The following is a 23203-nucleotide window of genomic DNA, read 5'->3' as shown; positions in this document are numbered from 1 at the left end:
CGCCTATGTATATTCTAGCTCATGTCCTCCCCTGCAGTGCCATTTTTGCCCAACCATGCATTGCAAAATAAAATTTTGGAGTGATCTATCAATTGAGTTGTAGGGCTGCCAGTAGAAACAATTTCCCTTTCCGTGATGATATACCTTGATTATGGAACCCTCTTCTATACTTGGTCTTGTTACAATCTTCACCTAGCAACTGCTCATGTCTTCCATACAGGTCCATAGTTAAAACTGCTCCACTGATATATTCTTACCCTTACACACTGTACAGGCTGGGGTAAAATGACAGTACCTCAGATATTTTCCCTGATCTTGCGAACTATAGGAATATCACTGCTTTTTTTAAACCTTACATCAGCAACTATGCAAATCGTGAAACAGTTTCTGCCATCTCATCCTTGTATACTAGGATCATTCGAGATTCTTTTTACAGTAACAAGTCTGAGCAATTGTCTTGGAAATAGCTGTCCTATGTATTTGCATGCTTTGGGGGTGGGGGCGAGGGCCGGTTGAATTGAATGAAGTTTACCCTTCCTGATTTCAATTTCTTTGAAATTCTCAACCCTTTCCTTTCTTTTCTTGCCCTCCCCCAGTTCTGCAATATTCCAGGAAGGCTTGATTGGTCTCTTTTTTTTTCCACCCTCCATTCCCCACCCCCAGTGTTCTGACCAACCAGGAGCTGTGACAACAAGCCTAGCATTGTTCTTGCTTGGCCCTTGCTCAGAGGAAGCCAGCAGGGAGAGCATAGTATGAATAGCAGCTCCCATCCATTCCCCTGTTATACTGCTAGATATTCAGGTCACACTAGTGCTTTGGCTGCACACCCTTCAACCATCCTGGTAGGGCTTGGATCAAGAGTCATGAATTAAGACAGCAGCCTCCTCTCACTCTGTATCTCTGTCATAATTGTTCGGTCTGGCTTCAATCACTTGAGATTCCAGAACATTATCAGCTTCTCTGTTGGTAACAATTATATGTTAGCTTATATGTATGTGGTCTCCTGAGTTTTTTCTTAAAACTGGAGTGGCTGTCATTCCTACCATCCTAGCATCATCTCTACCACTGAACTACAAAGTGATGCAAATAAAAATGATTGAGTCATTTTTTTTTCCTGATACACTTTTATGTGAAGGCTACGTGGAGATCAGAAAGGATGTGTCTATGGTTGTATTGATGTTATGGCCAAAATTTGGAGAAGTGCAGAATTATCAAACCATTGCTGTTTCACTGTCTTCTGTGATATATGTACAGCTGCTGGTGCTGCTTCATCAACTCTAGCCCCATAGACTTCGTTGAAGTGGGTGGAGTCTAAGTGATGTACATAAATAAATTAAATAAACAGCCCATTTCTGTGAACAATTTCTTCCTTCCCTCCCATTCCTTGGCTTTTGAATATAAGCCAAAGAAGATAGTGTAATAAATTAATACAATGTGGGACAAGGTTCTAGCAGCTTTTTGAGGATGCAGGAGGCTCACAAGAGGAATATTGGGGAAATCAGGCTGAGACTGTAGAGTTAGCCAAGTTGAGAGACATGCAAGGGGCAGGGTTTTTTTTTGTCCATGTGTGGCATCTTGTCATTGTATTCTCACAATTTTTGAAACTTCCAGGCTTTCTTGAAACAGATGTTTACTATGGCTCATCCAAAAAATTATTCCTGGTCTAGACTAGGGGTCTCCAACATGGGCAACTTTAAGCCTAGCGGACTTCAACTCCCAGAATTCCCCAGCTAGCAATTGAAGTACACCAGGCTTAAAATTGCCCAGGTTGGAGACCCCTGGTCTAGACGAGCAAAGGGGTTTTCCCCTGTTTCTCAGGAGAGGGAGAATCGGGAGATAGAAAGGGAGAAAAGACTGGTTGGCCGAGAAGAGATGATTCCTCAAAAGACAGAAAGCATGGCTGCCCCAGGCATTCTCCTGTTTGTTAATGGGGGCAGCAGTCCAAACATCACTTTCTTTGTACATAGACAGAGGCTTTGTCTCCATGGCAGCAGGCCCATGAAGGGACTGTGGGTGTCATTCCCTATACAAAGCCCTTACTGATCCCCTTGTGGCAGTTGCAGCCCATCCCTTAGCAACTGCCTCCCTCTCTCTGGGCGTTCCTCCTTTTTGAGGGTGCAATCCAAAGAAAGCAGAATACAGGGAGTTTCAACCCTCAGCAAACTGAGCTGGGAGTCTCTCTTCACAGGGAAATTAGGGGAGGAGCACCCCCGAACACAACAAGAGTTGCAGGCCAAGCGAACACTCCTGAGAAGATGCTTGTTTTTTCTGCAACAATCCTTGAACAGAGAGAAACGTCTAGGCCAAGGAGGAGTATTGAAGCTTTATGAAAATCTGAGCCTCTCCTCTCCCTGCTTGTTTGAAGGAGTTTAGCTATTCTGCAAAAAACCGGCACAGGGATGGCAGCTCCTTTTCTTGGGATGGAATTTGGATAATGGCCCCTTTAATGTTGGTCTCATTCACACATCAGAACATACCATACCAGCTGGTGGTGTAGTTAGATATTTGGCAGCTGTTTTGCTTTGTAAATTTACCCTAGTTTAAAGCTTAATGGTTTTATTAACTATGTTAAGCAAGCTCTGATGTAATGTAAAGTAAGTACCCTGTCAAAAAGTCAGGCCATAAGAACATGACTACTTGAACAGCTTTCTCCACTGAGTCCTTTAGCACTATGGAAGGAACCGCTTAAATACTTATAATTCAGAAATGCACAGTGAATATTAGATTTGTTTTCCCTTCCCACATTCCTTCTGTTGTTGGCAGAGGTATTTCCCATCACTAAGTAGTTGACATCTATGAGTAAGAACTATATACAAACAAAACTCATAACAAAACATTCTGAACTAACTCACTCATCCTAGCTGTGTAACTAATTGCTGTTATTTGTCCCCACTACTTACGTCTAAAAATGAGGTAAAATTTATCTTTCTAAGAGAGATATTCCGTTCATGCGTAAGCTATAGTTGTAATGCTGTCACATTAATATTATGGCTTAGATTTATCTGCCTTTATTCTTCTTAAAAACTCATGATGGTGTGCCTATTCCTCCCTTTTATCCTCACAACTCCGTGAACTAGGCTACTTTGAGATATACTAATGGAGCCCAATTTGCCACACGGTTGAACTGAACCTTGAACACAAGTTTCCTCAATACGCAGTCCACTATATCAGTTTCAACAAGTATAGTTTTTGCCTGGATGAAAATGCAGTTTGGGAAGAATCATATTGTTACGGGTTAGATGTTACACAAATACACATGATGGTAGACAGTGATTCCAATCAACTTTGGAATAATTACAAATCCAGTAATACTGGAGCATACCCAAACTAGCCATGCTTTATTTCAGTGAGTTGAAAGCAACCCAAGCAACGTGGTTAGTTTATGCTTCAGTATTGTACAGTCACAATGTTGTTGACTGGTTAAGTAACCCTTGAAAACCTTGCCTTGCAAAGAGAGCTGCTGATAGTAAGAACATCACTAAAATGGATCCTCGGGCAGGTAAGTTCTTCCTCATTATAGATTTACAAGCAAAGTCTGGATAATCACTTCCTGCTTCCGACAGAGCATTAAATATTACATTGTATCTCTGCATAGCTCTTCCAATTCATACTCTGTGCATACTCTGTGCAGAATGCGGACTTTATAGCATAAGAGCTATATCAACTATCAGGAATTCTGATGTGAAAGCTTGGCTTTAAGATACTGTATTGGAAGAAACTAATTGTTTTTCCTCTTGGACATATGACTGTACCTTTAAGACGGGGTGAAATAGATTCATTTTTCAAATATTAGACACTTAATTTCCATCAGCCATTCCATAATAATGATTAGATTGATTGGGTATTGTGGTTTAGTACTATCTGAAAAGTTCTCTACCTTTAAGAGCTGCATAACATTCAAGGATGTTGAGTATTTCCCATCTCTTCATCTCCATGGCAAGAACAATTTCACCTACTATTGCTCTAAATGTTAAAGTCACAAGATAGTCCAGAGCTAAAATTTAGTTTAGATTGAATTGCTCAATTCTATAATTATTTGATTGTATACCTGGAGTTAGACTTCTTTTCTTTTAGACACCAGTGTTACTAGTCTGACTTAACGATATTAAATCTCAGGAAATCAATAAAATAAATTTTGAACAGCAGCTAAGATACAGGAAATCTGTGTTCCTAGAAGGAGCAGGAGATCGATGCACTGCTATCCAGTGGGAGGGGTCACTAATACAGGGATGATCAATCTTTGGTCTAATTTAAAAAATATATATATTAAGAAAGGTTTAGTGGCTATTCGTTCTGTTTTCATAACCTAATGTTAGGGAGAGGGAAAAGAGCAGATCCAAAAAAACAAAACCAGAATTGATATCTCACTGTTTCCTTCAGACTTGTTCACAAAGTGATCTGAAACTGATGCCCTCAGTGGGAAGAAAAAAATTGCCCTCCCTTGAATCAAGTGTAATAAACAGCCCACTTGTTTATTAGTTAAAGAATAATACATGGGCCTCTGTATAAAGTTGAATTCCAGTGTTCACAGTCCAAAATGGTGCTGGCAAGTCTGAAAAGAAGAGGAGCTCAACGCTGGAAGGCTCTATGTTGTCTACTGCCCCTGTTGTTTAAAGCACAGCAATGGGTTTTTCCTTTAACATGTTAAGTATTGTATACTCTGCTGGAAGGCTGATCAAGAGAAGGGCAAAATAGTAAGGCTGCACAGCTGCAGATGCTACTCCATTAGGTGTTCCTTATTTATTTGTGGGGCTGCATTTATTGCATTCATGCAGGGGAATGAGGGTTTCACTCAGGGGTGTCAAACTGAAGGCCCACAGGCCGAATCTGGCCCGCAGGGTGCTTAGATCTAGCCTGCGGGGCTGCCTTGGAAACAGCGAAGGACTAGCCTGCGGTGCCTCTGCCAGCAAAAGCTCCCTTTTCACTGGCAGAGCACTTGGGCCACCACAGATGCCCCCAACATGAGTGACATTGAGCTGGCCACACCCACCCCGGGCCCCCAAGGTCAAACACAACCGTGATGCGGCCCTCAATGAAATCGAGTTTTACACCGCTGGTTTAGAACATCCTTTGCCAACATATCAGGGGATTATAGTAGTTGTAGTCCAAAATCTCTGACTGACTGTTAGTCACCCACAAAAAGCTGTGCAGTACCATATACCCTGTTTCCCCCAAAATAAGACATTCCCTGATAATAAGCCCAATTGGGCTTTTGAGCGCATGGAAATAAGGCCAAGCACTTATTTCAGGGTTCAAAAAAATATAAGACAGGGTCTTATTTTTGGGGAAACACAGTGACAAAAATTCATCATTCTGGTAAACATTTCACATGCTACAAGAAATACTATGCAACTGAATGCCAACAAGGCTTTCCAATAGGGTAAATTCTACATTTTTAATGCTACCTGAATATCCCAGTGTACATGAGAACTGGAAACCATATATTCACTACTATTAATCAATCTTCTACTTTGGATATCAGGGCTGTTGGTCTGATTTAGTCCTAAAGTTACTTAATGCTCTAAAAGAAGATAATTAAAATCTGAGAAAAAAATAAAAGTAAATCCCTGAGAACTACATACAGAGATTGGCGGCAGGGAGTGTAAAAGCTCTTTAGATACAAAATACCCCAAATATCATAATTTTGAATAAGTATCTTGGGCCTCTTAAGGACCTCTTGACCTACTACTAATTAAAAGTGAAACTTTAAACTGGAAGATCTTTGCAGTGCTGTTGAAATTGGCACAGTATTGACAGGTCACTTGTAATAGTTGGAATGAAGGTGGAGAGACATAATTGGGCTACATAGCCTAGGAAACAGAAATGAAGCAGAATGACTTTCAGGTAGTCCTCTTTTAGTGATCATTCCTTCAGCAACCGTTTGAACTTGCAATGATGCTGAACAAGCGGTAGTTACTGTATGACTGGATCTCATACTTTTGACCATCCCTGCATCCTGGAGTCACATGACCTATCTGTCAGATTCCCACAACAGTCAGTGGAAAAGCTGACAGGAAGTAGGAAGTCATGGTGATGTCAGGTCATTGATTAATGAATGGCACAATCATATGGTTTTTCAACTTACAATTGCATTGCTTAACAGAGTTTCCAATCCCAATTACTGTAGTAAAATTAGGACTGCCTATACCTGTTTCTGCCAATCTAATGTTTTCTTCATTGCTGTTTCTTCACCGCTAATAGTTTTGCAGCAACCAAAACAACATGCATCTATGTAGACATCACCAGATAGAGTTACAGAAATCAAATTGACTACAGGTAGTCTTGACTTACAACCATTTGAAGTTATGATAGCACTGAGAAAATCGACTAACACTTATTGCACTTATGACCGTTGCACCATCTCCATGGTCACATGATTAAATGGCAACCAACATATATTTATGACAGTTGTAGCACCCCAAAGTCACATGATCACCATTTACAACCTTCTCGGGGGGGGGGGGTGTCCAAAAAGCAAAGTCAGTGAGGGAAACTGGATTTACTTAACAGTTGTGTTGATTTTCTTAACTAATATGGCAGAAAAATGTCACAAAATTGGGCGTAACTTACTTAACAAAATCACATTGCTTAGTGACAGACGTTCCAGTCCCAATTTTGGTTATAAGTCAGGACTACCTTTATACTATTGTCACAAGGAGGTAGAAAATCTCAATTACAACAGCAAAGAGGAGATAACTGTGGAACAGATCATGTGCATGTGCCAAATGAAAGAACTAAAGCAGAAAAACAAAGCCACACAGTTCCTAGCGGTACAATCTTTACCCATCATTTTGAAGGAAAACATCAGCCTTCACTTTGAAATTCTGAGCCTTATTAATAGGAACCAGAGGAATTGTAGAATGAAATAAAGAAGTTGGTAAAAATGAATGTGAAAAGAGACTGTCAAAGGTTAAGAAATGGAAGAAAACGAACTGGATGCCTGAAAGAACAGAGAAAATTGCCAAGAAAGCTGCCATTGATGCCACAATGACTTAATTGATCTACACTAAAGTACAGCATGTGACAGTAGTCACCTGAAAGCATGGATAGATCAAAATACCCCAATCTGGGGCCTTTAGTGTGAATTTTTTAAAAATCCCTCTACTCCTTCTCCTACACACACACACAATACAAGGTACAGTGAAACCTGGTGGAAAATCCTAATTCCCTGGTTAGACAAGAATTCTAGTTCATACAGTGTGGACAGATTCACTTTTTTGAGAAATACTGACAGAATGATCAATTGTCCTACCACATTTTGAATAAAGTGACTGGAACCTTTTTCTACTTAGTCTACTGGTTTATTGAGGCTAGGATAGTGCTGACTTTGTATACAAGGCTGTCTCTGGGGCAGACATGAAGAAGAGGACAGTAAGGTCCTGCATCAGTGCAGAATAGGTTAATGTGTACTATGAACTCTTTTAAAACAGGTGATTTCTCCATTCTTGAAAGGGTTGCAAGTGGGCCTTTCTACAGCATCTTTCGCATTCAGAACAGCAGCCTTTCTAGTTGTGGTAGATCAGGGGAGTCAATGGCATTCTTGATAACTGTTCAGCAGAGAAGAGATAGCTATTGGTGATGCCTTGTTCATAAGTTCTTACAAGACAGCGCTGGAGCAAGCAGATGATAGACACCAGCTCCCACCTTCAGTGTTCAGCTATTTCACCAATTAATACTAAAAGAAAATCACAACTTTTGGTCTTGGGAAAAGGTAGTGGAAGAACTGCTGTTGGTCTACCACTAGGATGATTGAACTTAGCATGGAGTGCCAATGGCCCCTACAGGGGGAGGTGACTCTCGGGTCTTGTCAAAGAAAATATTTGAGGACATCTCGGTTTTGATTTTGCTTTCAGAACCACCATCACTGGAAGTAGTTTCTTGACCACATTCATCACAGCAGCAGCAGCAGCAGTCCATGAATGCCTGCCCCAGGGGTTTGCAAAGGCATAGTAGAAGCACGGGAGTAACCGAACATTTGAAGAACAGGAAAAACTGGTTGACCAAGCTTAATAGGTCCAGGGTCTGTTTTGTCATGTCAGGAGACAGATAGGCCACAACAATATTACTGACATTTTCAGGAATGGTGCAGAGACCATAGATTACTGTCAGGCCAATCACTGTGCAGTTGAGTTGGCTCTCACACTGCCCATGCTTATTGCCACGGCATTCAGTCTTCTCTGTGCTGCTGATCCTTCTGGTGACCAGCTGGCAGCTGACGGTAAAGAGGATCGGCAGGCAGAAGTAGCATCCAAAATACCACCACATTCTAGCATTCTGATAAGTGAGAACCAGAGAATAAATGGACTCGGGCAGCTCCTGAAAAGGTTTCATTGTGCAGTAGTCAGACACTACACCAGAGACTAGTGAGGTATCCTGTGCCAGCTGCCAAAGAAGGAGTTCTGGGATTGAAAGGGTCATGGAACCCACCCAAATGACAGCTAGCTTGGCAATGATGGAATGGCAGTGTTCAATCGGGCGGAGCTTGGCTTGAGGGCTGGTAGCTGCATGGAATCTGTCAATACCCAAGGCACAGAGGCTGAAGGTGGTGATTCCCAGAGAAGTCACCTAGGAGCATAACAAAGAGAAGTGGTTGAACTGAGATTGCCAAAGAGAGAAATAAAACATTCGCCTCTCCTTAACTTTTAAGTTAGTGAGGAAATACAAACGTTTTTTTAATTTTGTGCGAAAGGATTTCAAAGGAAAAATAAACCCTGTCTCTAGCACAGAAAATTCATTTACCAACCAGAATAATGCAGATCCCAAATTATGCCAAAATAAAATGGGATGTACAAAACAGGGAAAGTCATTCCAGTCCCCAGCACTTTTTAAATGCTTCAAGAGCAACTATACACGTTTGTGCAATAATTCTCCAGAATAGAGATAGCAGCATGGAGATGGCAAATACCCCCAAATGAAAAGATGCATATTTAAATATTAGAATATTTGTTATGAGAATTATGAGAATTGTTATGAGAATAATGATCCTATTTAATTCTGTAACCTGAACAGAATAAGTCACATTTGGGGGATCAGCTCTACTAAGGAATGTGTGTGACTTTCTGATATATCAGCTTTTATACTTCAGCATTTCCATGTGGAGTTGTTGCTGAAGTTGTATCATACGCCATGTTTCCCAAAATGTTTCTCTACAAACATCATCATCCCATACTGATGTTTGTAACTACAAACATCAGTATGGGAGCTGCAACTTAGTAAAGATTGTTTTGTACAATTTTAAAACAAGTATATTGACTTTCCTTAACCATGAGGATATGAAAAAAAAAGTTTCTAACTTTCTGTTTACTATCTTTCCTTAGCTACTTCGCAGTTCTTTGCAATGTATGAGGATACTTTGGATCCAACATTATTTAACAAAACCAAATGTATGGATATTGATATGTGGTTGATTTTCTAATTCTTTATTTGATATTAAATTATTAAATATCCATCTAAGTAACACTCTTGCTTCCCTGCTCCATTTATTCCAATTGGTTTCCCCTCTTTTATATTTCTATTCTTATATTCAAACTGAGCAGAAGGAGACTTAGATCCTTGGTGGACCTTTGAATAATTGGCAGTAGGTCATGAAAGTTACTAACTCCTAACGATAAAGCAATGCTAACAGCAGAAAGTCCCTTCTCCACCTCAATTAGAGTTCTAAAATCAAGGGTGGGCTTGTAAAGAAAGAGAAGCATGTGAGAATTTCACTGTGAAAATAGGAACCATTTTGGGAGCTGGTACGTTTTCAGATTGCTTTATACTCATTTCAGTTTCTACATCCCATAACTCCTGTTTGCAGCTGCCTTCATTTGATTCACATGAAAATAGATCTTGCAGACTTAAAAACAATTTTGGCACTGTCAGCACTATTTGCACTTCTATTTTAATTTTAATCAACAAATGCAGAAGGGATGCACGTCTTATTCTTTACAAACATTCAATTTTAAAAACTATAATGTGAACATGGTACTAATTTCTGCTGACTGTGACATCACTCTTTGTCTTTCTTCAGTATCCCTGTCTCAGCAGGTGCCAGCACATGGCTCAGAAGCTAAGCAGTTTCAAGCCTGGTTCGTTCTTGGATGGGAATCCACTTGTCAATAGAAAGTTTTTAAAAATCTCAGGAGAAAGCAATGGCAAACAGTTCCATATTACTGTCAAGAAAACTTCATAGATATATCCATGTGGTTGTTAGGAGTTGAACTGACTCAAAGACAGTCCCTAAATAATTACAGGATAAATACTATGTTACTGTACAGTGACACAAAAATAAAGAGAATTGGAACATCTTTACTGACAAATATCATTAAAAAGGAGTAATATTCTCCCTCCCTCTCTTCCCAAGAATTATATAGTTGAATACATTGTAGAAGGACAAAGTCAAATTGAAAATGCACCCTTGCTTTAAAAACTTTTGGCCATCTGTGTAAATATTGTAGAAAATGTATATGGAAGTGAAAGAATAGATTAGAATTTTTTCCTTATAGTTTTTATGTTATTCTCTACTTCTAAAAAAATATAATAATTCTACCAAAATGGATGTGTTTTCTAAAAGCTTTTTATCTCCCATCTCTTTATTCTGTTCCTTGTATATCATGCTTCCCTGATCTACAAGCTTCTTTTTACAGGGGGCAATTAATAAGGTAAAACCAATGGGAGAAACAGCTTAGAAGATCAGGAGAGATTCTTAGGTCATTACTTTGTGCTCCTTAAGCAACCTTTGGTCCTTTCCAAAAAAATCACTGTGTCAATCCATCTACTTTCTGAGCATCAAATGAGTTAAGTAAGTTTGTTGATGTCCCAAAGTAGCTTTTGTTAATTTCCGCTGCATTCAGAATCCCAGGAAAACATCCTTGTCTGCCAAAAGGGAAGATGGCAAAGCGTGGAGGAGAAAATGCCAAACACTGGGTGGGTTGGACAGACAATGTAGAACATGAATAAATATCAGCTGGGGGGTGGAGGAAGGGCTCGCCTCCTTGCACAACACTCTCCATTACAAATGCTGTGCTTTCCTTCGGTTCAGGAAATACTACGCCTCATTTGGACAGTTGTTCATAGACTGCTGAAGAGCTCTGGGCCCTAATTGCAGGCACCCGCTCACTTCTCAGAGGAAAAAGAGACATTCATTTAACACCGGAAGCTTTGGAAATTAAGCAAAGAGGCTTACTTTCTTTATTCTTCCTCCCCCTGCCCTCTTTCCCTGTCCCATGTCCTTTGAACTGCAGCCAAACCAGCACAAAAACAGAGCAAATCCAGGGTACAATCTCTCATGGTGTTTATTAAACTATGAGCTTTCAATGGATGCTTAAAAGAATTGAGGCAAGGCCATGTTCATATTTGTGGCCATCATCATACTGATGAACGCTAAAGAAAGATGGGGTTTATGGAGAACGTGTTTGAAAAACCAACCCAAATAAAGAATTTGATGTTCCAAGCAGTTACACTTATATGGACTTTGATGGACTTTGAGGATTACTGCAGAGGTTGCTTGGCTGCTTCTGCTGGATAGTACAACGATGTCTGAATGAATATCCAGTTAGGTTGTACCATCAACTTTCTAAAATATAAGTTAAGAGATTTCAAGATGTCTATGGAGATTCTCTGTCATCCAGGTCATGGTTGTCCCAAAGGTGCTTTTTCAAGATTCCCCACCATCCAGTCAGAGCCAAAGAAGCTTCTTGGATGAGAAGCGAAACGGCTTCAAAGAAAAACCAGAAAGTCCAGTTGCCTCTTGAAAAAGCTCCTTTGGGAAAGATTTCAAGATGGGTACCCATGTTAGCGTAATGCAGCCAAAACAGAAGGATGTCTTCAAAATGAATACATTTATTAAGCTGTAAATTGTTATTTGAAACTTGAGTTCTGCTGTTTTACTATAATACTATGATCTACTATAACACTGTGTGTGTGTGTGTGTGTGTGTGTGTGTGTGTGTGTGTGTGTGTGTGTAGCTGCCTTTGAGGAAGAGTTGACTTCTGGCAAATACCTGGACTAGTCCCTACAGTTTTCTTGACAAGGTTTTCCAGAAGTGGTTTGCCATTGCCTGCTTAGGCACACTAAAGAAAAAGAAAAAGCAGGACAAGTTCATGTTTGGTTGAAATTAAGAGGCATCTGGAGTAAAATTTGGGTATGAAAACCTTTGTGGAGAAAATACAAAGCTGTGTAAGATTCAGAGAATCGGTCTATAATGGAATTGCAAATTTGTAGCAGGGTTCCTGATGTGGCAGACAGCAGAGAGGGCTGGCATTAGCAAAGCAGCTGCAACAAAATCTAGTCCCATTTAAAATAACTGTCCTTAAATAGATGCTATCCAGATCTCTTAAAGTAGATCTCTACATTTTATCACATTTTACAGAATATTCCTATGGGGTTTCTTTTATGAAGAATAATCCAAACCTACAATCTTTCGTCTACAACCTGAACAAGTCCCTGAGGAAAAAGGAAATGCAGCATGTGGTAATTTCTGCTTTGGTAGGAAGCTTTTTATATAACTGTGCTTAGAATCACAGCCATAAAGTTATTGGCATAACAGGAAAATATTAGAGTCTTTATGGCAGTTCTTGAATTAACAATTCAACTATCAATATTATAGGAGCAGCAGTGCAAATATAGTCATCTGGGTTGATGTCATCAGGAGAATTTGGGTGATATTTCTATGTAGGTCTGCAAATTTGTACATTTAATTAACCAAAGACAAAAGTCAGTGAACAGTTGTTCCTATATGACCTAAATGTTTACTGTGACTCCACTGATTTGGATAGAACTATCTAGTGTTAATTTTAGACAATATTTAGTTATGAAGCTATGAGGATATAATTTATGAGTTATTCTGAGATAAATAAAACAGGTGCAAAAATAAAGACAAATATTCAATGAGATGACTGGAAGTCAATAGTGTTTACTTAAGAACCGTGGTGGCGCAGTGATTAGAATGCAGGATTGCAAGTTAACTCTGCACTCCATTGTCAAGAGTTCGATTCTCACTGACTCAAGGTTGACTCAGCCTTCTATCCTTCTAAGGTCGGTAAAATGAGGACCCAGATTGTTGGGGGCAATATGCTGATTCTATAAACTGCTTAGAGAGGGCTGTAAAGCACTATGAAGCGGTATATAAGTGCTATTGATATTGCTAAGGCAATTTTCTGTGAATTCTATGAAACTATGAATCCTAAGGCAGCTCATAGTTTGAAGGGAGTATAGTATGGCAAAAGACATATCTGATTTTGCCATTTTTCCACTGCAAATTATCCCTTTCAAGACACCTTTGCTATTTTACAAATATGGACAGCTGCATGTCTCTTAAATGCAAAACCAAACACAATGATACAGAACAGTTTTTGCAAAAGAGAAGCTATTGGTTCATATGTAGAATTCCATGCAGAATTACAGATGTCCTTTTTCCCTAGAAGATAAAAACTTGCCAAAATAAACAAATAACCAATACATCAGAGAATATCAGAATATGGTAGTTTAAATAAAAGAATGCTCTTCAACCTTTCGTAGAAACAAGATCAAATATCCTAATGCCCTACCTAACAGGAAAACCATCTGAATGAATAAATATGAAGATGGCCAGTGCTTAATGTTAGCAGGTCTGGACTGCAAAACCCCTTAAATTCACTAGATGGCAGCAAAGCATTAGATTATTCACTTCTCTTTGCCACCATCTACTGTCTACTTTTTTGTAGCCTAGATCTTGTAACTCCAATTTAACTTTCAACCTGATAGAATGACAGAAAACTGCATAGAAAACCTAAATCTGCCTAGATTTTTCACATTTAGCATGGTTTCTGGCAGTGATAGGATGTGTTGATTGCAAGAATAAGTACTTGACCTATGATTGTGTGTTCTTATTTTGCAATGGGCTTTTGATGTGTCCAACTGTTAGTGCCCTTGTCATATTACATCAAAGACTCATTGTCTTCCCTGCCTCCTTCATGTACTCTGCTGTCCCCTTAGTCAAGCTCTGAATCATTCACAGATGTCCATCACCTGCTTTGCTCTCATATCCTCCTGCACTGAGCAGGGAAGCTATAGAAATTACGTTGAAATATTGCAGTTTCTAAGGACAGACAATCTATTCATTATGTTTGATAGAAAATAACTTGTGTGCAAAGGATCACATCTGTATGTTCACATCAGATATATACCATTACAGTCCATTTTCAGTCTAAACAAACTTTATTTTCAGTATGTCTAATCCAGTGGTTCCCAATGTGGGGCCCATGCCCCACAGGGGGGCAATTTGATTTTTAATGGGGGCAATTTGGAACCTTGTTTAAACCAATTTAATGGCCTTTTAGGTTCCTCCATGTGTGTAGGAGTTTACTTTTTGAATAATAAGAATTATATGTCACGGGGGAGGGGGGGATCAGGGTTTTAGAGATGCTTAGGTGGGGCCAAAAAAAGGTTGGGAACCACTGGTCTAATCCTACCTCATTCCAGCTTCTTTCTTCCAACTGCTTTCTTGAAGACAAAAGGAACCTGGTCTTTTGAAATTATAACTTAGGTATTATAGAAATACAAATGCACACCCCATTGTTTCTTGCTTTGTAAATGTTCCAGTTTTGCACATTAATAGGATGGCACTATCTTATAGTATCTTTTAAAGAACTCACAGTCCAAAATTCATTAAGAAGATTCAACAGAAAATGAGTGGAATGAATCAAAGATATAAATAATAATGAAAGGAGTAGATCATTGTTTCAATTATTTTATTTTATTAAATGTGTATGCTGCTTTTTCATTCTCCCAGGATGGCTTACATAATATTAAATATTTAAAAAAACTTTTAAAATAGTCATTAAAAATTAACAATATCTATTTTCATATAGCACAGATAGCCAGTTTAGTTAAAGCGTACCATACAGCATTCTAAACTTGGTTTCGGTTAGTTAATTTTGGTTTGGGGTTTTTAAATTATTGGCTAGCTGATAATTCAATGTATAAGTCAGAAAATATATTAAATCAATAATCAGGTTAAAAGCAACGTGTGAATCCAATGCATGTCCTTGAACACAATTGTACTCTAATTACAGTATGGTATAGGACCTAGTGTTGCTGTGTTCACAGAAAATGCCAACCCACGGTTAACTTTATTGAGTAAACCATGATGGATAGATTTTTCTACATGACAATCTGTTAGATGGAATGGTTAAATACTACTAAATAAGCAGCCCACTTCTATCTTCTGTTGTCCCACATCCATTACACAATATTTTCTTTCCTGTCTAATAGAGTATAAGATATTGAACCTATTCTCTATTTCCCTAGAGGACAGGACCGTAATCAATTAGTTAAAGCTGTAAGGATGTAGATTTAGGCCAGGTATCAGGAGGAATTTTCTGACTCTGTACACTATGCAGTAAACCAGTGGAATAGAAGACTGTCACTGGTGTATTCTCCTTTGTTTGATGTCCAGACAGAGTATGGATAGTGGTGATCTCTCAGTGATGCTCTAATCCAGGGGTCTCCAACCTTGGCAACTTTAAGACTTGTAGACTTCAATTCCCAGAATTCCTCAGCAAAGCAAAGCTGGCTGAGGAATTCTGGGAGTTGAAGTCCACAAGTCTTAAAGTTGCCAAGGTTGGAGACCCCTGCTCTAGTCTCCTGGATCTATGATACTGAGCTAGATGATTTCTGAGATCCCTTCCAATTTTGTAATTGTGTATATCAGGCCCAAGACATTATTCCATATAGCCTAAACTAAATAGATATTTCCAAGTAAAGGTCACAACCTGATCAAAGGCTTGAGAATAATTGTGATGGTAGCACAGAGCCTGTAAATTAGTTGTAGGCCCAACCACTTCAGCAAGTTTTTATTGTTGCTGATCTCTGCCTAGGTTTTACTCCAGTGATGCTCACTTTTGGTGATAACCGTAGAAATGTAAGTCTATTGGAAGAATGGCTAATAAATTTAAACAAACAAACAAACAATAAAAAAATAGCATCTAATGACAAGATTATGGAAGGCTGAATTCAATGTCTCCATCCTTGCAATCCTAAATGATATGCTGAGATTTGGATTTATGGAAGTAAGACTGTTGCAATCATATCTAGTTAATTGTGTTTTTGTAAATCCCTAGTTCAGAGAAGTGAGGAAGAACCAAGAGAAGAAACAGTGTGCCTGATACCTTTTAAGTAAAATAAAATACACTGATTTTAAAGTATGCATCTTGGTTGCAGAATAATTTAACCTTGCCATAAGATGCTCCTTTGTTTAAGAACGCTGAAGTTGTTCTGAGAGTATTTCGGAGAATATTATCCAACAATCCTATGGCACCGTTGAAAGAAAATTAAAATGGCCTTTATCCTGCCCTTATTAACGAAGACTCCATGGTAATACATTTCAGCCAAATAGATTTTCCATGGAAACTTCACATCATTCAAAACACAACTCCTCTTTTCATCTCCTTTTCATCTTAGGAGAAACCCAACTCCTAGGGAATTCATGAGGGAAGACATGTAACCTTCACGAGTCGCAGAGCTGAAGTTTTGCACTACAGCAGGTTTTGTACAGATTTATGATCAGTAGTAAAGGTCACTTTGTTCAACATCTCCTTCTCTCAGCCTATCTTTATGAGACTAAGTTCAAGAATATGATATATACCCCAAACTCTCAATGGGTTTTGCTGGATATAATCAGGGATTATAGCTGTAGTTCAGCAATATTCAGAGACCCATAAATTCTTCACCCTGGTTATATGTCTTCCAAATATTTGTCATTTACCTTGATTAAGGTAGTTATTAACGCATTATTAATTTAAACAGCCTCTGGGATTTAAAAAAATATTAGAATAATAACTATTGTTATCCCCTCAGAAGAAATCCAGCATTTTCAGGCAATGATTCAATGATAGCAAAGCCTTTACTTGCTATCATTTTGTCCTAATAAAAGTAAAATTCTCTGGTTCAGGGAGAATAATTTAAGGAAGACCATCCTTTCACAGTTAAATTACAACCAATTACAAGTGATAATCTTTTACTTCTAGAAAAAAAGCTTGACTTGTTTCCTTCTTCATCCTCGGTTCCTCTCCACCTCCTGCCTGTGCCTGTGGTGAGCAGGTATAATCTGAAATGCATTGTATCCATTGGGCAAGAATTTCTCTTAGTCTGGTTTCCTTTCAGAATTCTCAGGCTTGAATTAGAGAATAATTTTTACTCGGTGTAATTAAATGTGCATGATCTCCAAAGACTGATGACTTGAGTCTAGGTCTTGAAATGTCAGGCTACAGGAGGCCTATATCTGCTAATTATAGATTAGATGCACTTGCTCTTTTTAATTAAGATTTTCTTTCTTGAGGTAATTTTAAAGCCCCACTTTTATAATCTTGATGTGAGAAGTACCTAGTTTTCATTTATTAATGCAGTATCCCCTAACCTGTTGTTCTCTATACGTTAGTCCTATCTACATGGAAGATATCAAGCTGCTGGACAGTCTATTAATAGATAGAACATTAATATTAATGGTTGAATCATTAATATTAATTATTGATGATTGCATAAAAAATTGCACATGATTATCTCCTGGAAATATAAGGCACAGCTTCCACTTTGTATGTCTGGGGTCAACACAGAAACATTCTTCTCATCAAATAATTGGCATTGAAATAAGCATAACTCTGCTTGCTTCCATTTTTCCCAAAGGCATTTTTGTCATCCTCTTTGAAACAGAGATGGTGTTTTCTATAGCTCTTCAATCAATCAATCAATCAATCAATCAATCAATCAATCAATCAATCCTTAAACTTGATGTTAGGAAAGATCATCTTATTGTTTATTAGTAAGGCCAAATAACATGAGATTAAGTCAAATTCAAAACATAAAGCTGGCCAAGGACAAATAACATTATCCCTCTCTTCCCCAACTAAAGACACAAAGTTGTTGATGACACATACTAGAGGTTAGCAGAGGAAACTCTTACCTCCATGAAGGGCACAAGGCGACAGGAGAAGTTTCCCAGCAGTCTCTTCTTGGTAATTTCATTGAAGATGACCACAGGAAGGCAGAAGAAGAGGATGAGGAAATCCCAGAAAGCAAGACTGGCCAAAATGGAATTCCAGGCACTTTTCATATAGTAGTTATGCCAGACAATGCACATGACTGAGAGGTTCCCAACGATGCCCACAGCAAAGACAATGAGGGACAGGAACATGACAGCATAAGCGCTATAAGAGCTTTCTGTCACTGGATAGAGAGGGTTCTGTATCTGAAGACGCTTTCCTAATGCCGCAGTTCTATTAACCTGGGCCTCTCTATCACCGTAGACAGCTGGGCTCTGTTGGTGGGGTTCAAAAGGATCTGTGCTGGATGGTGCTGGAGGCTTTGTTGGCTGTAAAGTGGCTGGTTTCGCAGGTCGAGGAAATTCTACTTTGACTCCTGGAATATATTGCTGAACTGACTTGGCATCATCATCTTTCGTTCCTCTACGTGTTCTTCTCCACCTCAGCTGTTCTTCTGAGAACTGTTGCTCTTCATGCTTGCCAGTTGGTCCTGAGTCTCTCATCCTGTCCAGACCTCCAAGTAACTCCATCAGGACGCCTTGGGAGTTGATGTGTCTTTTTAAGTGATCTTCTCCAGCCTTTGCCTTCATTCTGGAGAGTGCATAGTTTTCTTCAATATACGGGACAGCTCCTTCTTTCATCAGGGTTTCCAGTGGCTGCAGAAAACTAAGCAAAAGCATACCTGTCCAAGGGAAAGACATCCTTCTTTCTGCACAACAAGAGGTAAAGAGAAGAGACGCAGAGAAAGCAATTCACCGAATGAACAGAGATGTCACTGCCCTCAGTGAAAAAAAGGAAAAAGTTTCTTCACTTTGACTTGTGGTCTTAAAAGAGGGCCGGGGGCATGGAAGAGAGTAAACGAGGAGATTGGAGTTTTAGTCCAGCTTGAGCGACGACAGAGAGACACTTTGGTCTGCTTTGCCAGCTCACTGCTGCTCTTTATTCCCTCAGATCTCTGGGCAGAATTAAAAAAGGAAAAAAAAATCAGTAATTCATTTCAATCCCCTTTTGTTGGACCACAGGCCCCCTGGTGGCCGAGCTACAATGCCTACCAGGTCCTGTGAAAGGATAAAAAGCCTCACAGGCCTTGAGCCAGGGAAAGAACTGTGAAAAAAACCCACCTGCTTTAGCCATAGACCTTTGTGCAGACAATTCTATTTGTTTTTTTGTTTTGTATATTTCCTTTTGTGGTAAAGAGGGTGTATTTCAGAAAGAATCAGCAGCCTCTCACTGAAATATTTCCCTTTGGCCAAACTCTAGGGAAATCCACATGGTAACCTCTAAAGTCAATTTATGGGTTTTTATGGAGATCCTAGAAAGATGCTTTGAACAAGGACAAAATAAAAGAGACACTCATGTGACAGTGCAATAGGTTTCACAGCTGTCTGTGAGGGAACCAGAGGTGGGTTTCAGCAGTTTCTGACCAGTTCTGGAGAACCGGTAGTGGAAATTTTGAGTAGTTTGGAGAACCGGTAGTAAAAATTCTGACTGGCCCCGCCTCCATCTATTCTCTGCCTCCCAAGTCCCAGCTGATTGGGAGGAAATGGGGATTTTGCAGTAACCTTTCCCCAGGAGTGGGGAGGGAATGGAGATTTTACAGTATCCTTCCCCTGGAGTGGGGTGGGGATAGATATTTTACAGTATCCTTCCCCTGCCACACCCACCAAGCCACACCTACCAAGCCACGCCCACAGAACTGGTAGTAAAAAATTTGAAACCCACAACTGTTTCACAGCTGTCTGTGAGGAAACAGTTCAGAAAATCAGGCAAACATGTCGGGACTGTTGGCTGAGTGAACCAAAGAACCTTTAGAAAACTTGTCTTTAAGCCACATGTTCCAAGAATATTTACTTTGTGTACATATTACAGCATTCTACCCTATCACTTTTTCACAATGTTGGACCTTCAGTTTTTCTTACATTACTTTGCTTTCAAAGTAATGTAACAATTACAATTGGATTAAGATTGAGAATGACTCTGGTTTATATCCTGTTCCTGATGCTGCCATGAGAACTGAATTCTGTCACTGGATAGGTTCAATCACTATCTGACAGCCTAAGCCACGGGTATCAAACTCGGGGTGTCACGTTGCTGTCACATGATGTTTTGTGATGTTTTTCCCATTTGCGGAGCTGGGGTGGGCGTGGCCTGCGCGTGACGTATCCAGCCCATGGGCCACCAGTTTAACACAACCCAGAGAATTACTATGTGGATAAGATTAGAGAAGGAAATATGGAACTGATGGTAGAAAGGTGAGATATAAATCCACACATAAAAAATATCAGCTTCCGTTGCTTGGTGTTATGGGTTTCTCTCTCTCAGCTTTACATATGGTAGCATAGCTAAACTATTGAAACGCAATTGAGATGCCTAATCTAATTGGGCTGAGGAAAGATCGAGATGTGGTAGAGACAGTGAGCTCTCACTCTGTTGCAATAAGGCTTACTTTAACTTCCTAGATGTCTTAAGAAACTATTTACATCTATATGGCATTTTCATCTCTCCTTTTGTCATTTTGCTTCAAGAAATGTCATCTGTGTTCTGTATCCAGTCAATATGCTCTATGTTTTAAAACTGAATTGTATGCTAAATATTTTCCTCTTCTGTTTAAATTGCTTGCTTCTTAAAGAACCACACCAAGAAAAATTCTAGTTTTGTATTGTAACCCCTAATATTGTTGTATCTGGCAGCTGAACCAGTGTGTTTTCAGCCCAGCTGTTGTGCAACCAGAAATAATGTAAGTGTGGTTTTCCAGTTGAATCACTGGAACTTCTCACAGCTTGCGGATGAATCAATTTTCTGCATTAAATTATAGTTCTTGTCATTCCAACTAATGTTGCTATTGTCTGATCTGAATTTTTATGTGACACATCTGAAATGCAACAGGCTGGACAAAAGTGCTGTGAATAAAATAGACAGACATGGATTTTTCAAATTCTGTTCCTTCTTGCTGCGTAGCGTATAGAGCAATCAATGGAATTTTTTGTGTGTGTGTCACTTGCATGATTTCTTTCAGGAGGCAAAAGATTGCACTGGTCTCAAAGCTCTTTGATTCCCACAGTACAGAACTGGAAATGACATAATAAACACACACACACAGACGGGGGGGGGAGGGAGAAAGAGAGAGAGAGATCATTCCATGTGATCATTTAATTATATCATCATTTTTTGGAAAATAGACTTAGTCTCTAGATAATATCCAATTTGCTGGCTGGACCCAGGACATCATAGATGCTGTATTATCCTCGATTGGACAAAACCAGTAAAATGTAGTCCAATCTACATTCTATAAAATTGGAGATAAGCAACAGAAAGCAACAAGGCAAGAAGAATAAGGATTAAGAAGGGTCTGCTTATAGACATTCAAGCACAAGACATAACGTCGTGTCAATCTCTTCTTGCAATGTACACACCTGAAACACAAAACCTTATTTACAGTGCTAATAATTACCTAGAATGACTGATTTGATTTTATTTGGAATGCTATGTGTGTGCAATTGTTGCCTTTTCTCATTTTCCTACAATAAAGGTAAGGCATTTAATAGTTTTACCCATCAACGTTTTCATTTTATTGAATCCAACTGTAATTCAGCCCCTCTTTTAGTCCAGGGATCATGTATGATTGAACTTTCCCCCCTTTTCCTTAGACTTTAGCAGACACTCTGACCAGTATACTCCAGATAACAACTCACTGTCCATGATCATATCAAAGAGTTTCTCTGGTGGCAGGGCTTAAAGAAGATGATTGCATCTCTCTGATTTGGCAAAAAAATATTCATTACCATGTTTTCCTCAGGGATACATGATCATGGTTACCAGCCATCTAGCCACAAGTCACATGCTGCTGATAGCCTTCAGAAATCCCACAGTCGCTTCACCACGGAGATCCCCCAGGCATTGAACAGGATGTAATCCAGCAGCATGGATGCCCAATCCCGCTTCCTCATTATTTTTTATTGGAACATCATTATGGTGGATCTGATTCAATGGCTCTTCCAAGTATGTGTCTATGGAGATTCTCAGTCATCCAAGTCATAGTTGTCCCAAAGGTGTTTTTTTCAAGAGGCAACTGGACTTTCTGGTTTTTCCTTGAAGACGTTTCGCTTTTCACCCAAGAAGCTCAGAGCTGGAGAAGCTTCTTGTCGAAATGTCTTCAAAGAAAAACCAGAAAGTCCAGTTGCCTCCTGAAAAAAGCACCTTTGGGCTCTTCCAAGTACTCTCTCCCCCACTGCCCTATTCCATCCACAATACTCTTAGCAGACACCCCTTTGGCAACTCTGCTTCTGGAAGTCAAAGGGAACAAAATTAAGGAGAATCATCTCAAACACCCAGAATGTTACAGTAACACAGAGTTCAGTTCACAAGAACACAGCTGTAGCCATAAGAGTTTTTCTTGTTATATGTGTCTTCATCCACACTTCCGTTCTATGGCTCAACTAGCTAAACTCATTCTTCCTCAGCAGTGAATTCACCTATGACATGAGTAAACTAGCCTAGATAATGCTCCATTTTCATCCAGAGTTATAATAGCCAACATGCCCACTAAGAGACACTAAACTCTGCTTTTACTGGAACAAATCAAGTACAAGTACAAATCAAGGGTGGACATTTTTAGAAGAGGTTTTAGTTGATATCCTAATAGAACTAAAGGGCAAAAAGATACTATCTCTAAACAACAGAAAACATGAAGAATAGAGCTCCTCTCCTGTGAGGCTCTGGCAACCTCATTTATTCCTTTCATCCCCAAAGAGACTGTTGAGACACAACAAACATTTAACATCCTACAAAGGGGAGAAACCTTAAAACTACCTGTTAAGAAGATTGTATTTGAGATACATATCAAAATCTTTTGTACCAAATCTAAGGCTCAAGTCAACAGTAATAAGATATGCTGTCCTGATTACTTTGAAGTCCTGTTTTCAACTGTATGCATAGCCCAGATTACCTTCACCTTCCTTATGTTCACATCACCAACATACTCATGCAATCCCACTGTTTTCCTCTTATTTATTGATTGAAACTCTTGAAGGCATCATAATAAACATATCAAGATGGCATTTTGGACTGACTATGAAGCAATCATTCCCTAAGCAATACAATTCTACATGTTATTTAACCATTAACAAAAGCCTTAGGAGATATCAGTCCTTGTAAATGACAAGAGTTGATCATATGATCCAATCAGGCCATTTATGGAAGTGAGA

General features: G+C 39.3%; 1 protein-coding gene across 1 annotated transcript; it reads right to left on the bottom strand.

Moving 5' to 3' along the window:
* Positions 1 to 7720: 7720 nt before the first annotated feature.
* On the bottom strand, positions 7721 to 18700 carry GPR37L1 (G protein-coupled receptor 37 like 1). Its single transcript, XM_070941602.1, has 2 exons — positions 17921 to 18700; positions 7721 to 8565 (listed from the first exon to the last, which is right to left on the bottom strand). Exons 1-2 carry the CDS (start codon positions 18698 to 18700, stop codon positions 7756 to 7758), a joined length of 1590 nt encoding a protein of 529 aa, XP_070797703.1. The 3' UTR covers positions 7721 to 7755.
* Between the last annotated feature and the right edge of the window lie 4503 nt (positions 18701 to 23203).

The sequence above is a fragment of the Pituophis catenifer genome, unplaced genomic scaffold (genome assembly GCF_029215685.1).
Source record: "Pituophis catenifer annectens isolate HBS135680 unplaced genomic scaffold, rPitCat1.0.hap2 SCAF_3, whole genome shotgun sequence".
Taxonomy (NCBI): domain Eukaryota; kingdom Metazoa; phylum Chordata; class Lepidosauria; order Squamata; family Colubridae; genus Pituophis; species Pituophis catenifer.
Note: the sequence above shows the minus strand (reverse complement) of the source record. Positions and strands in the feature narration are given on the sequence as shown.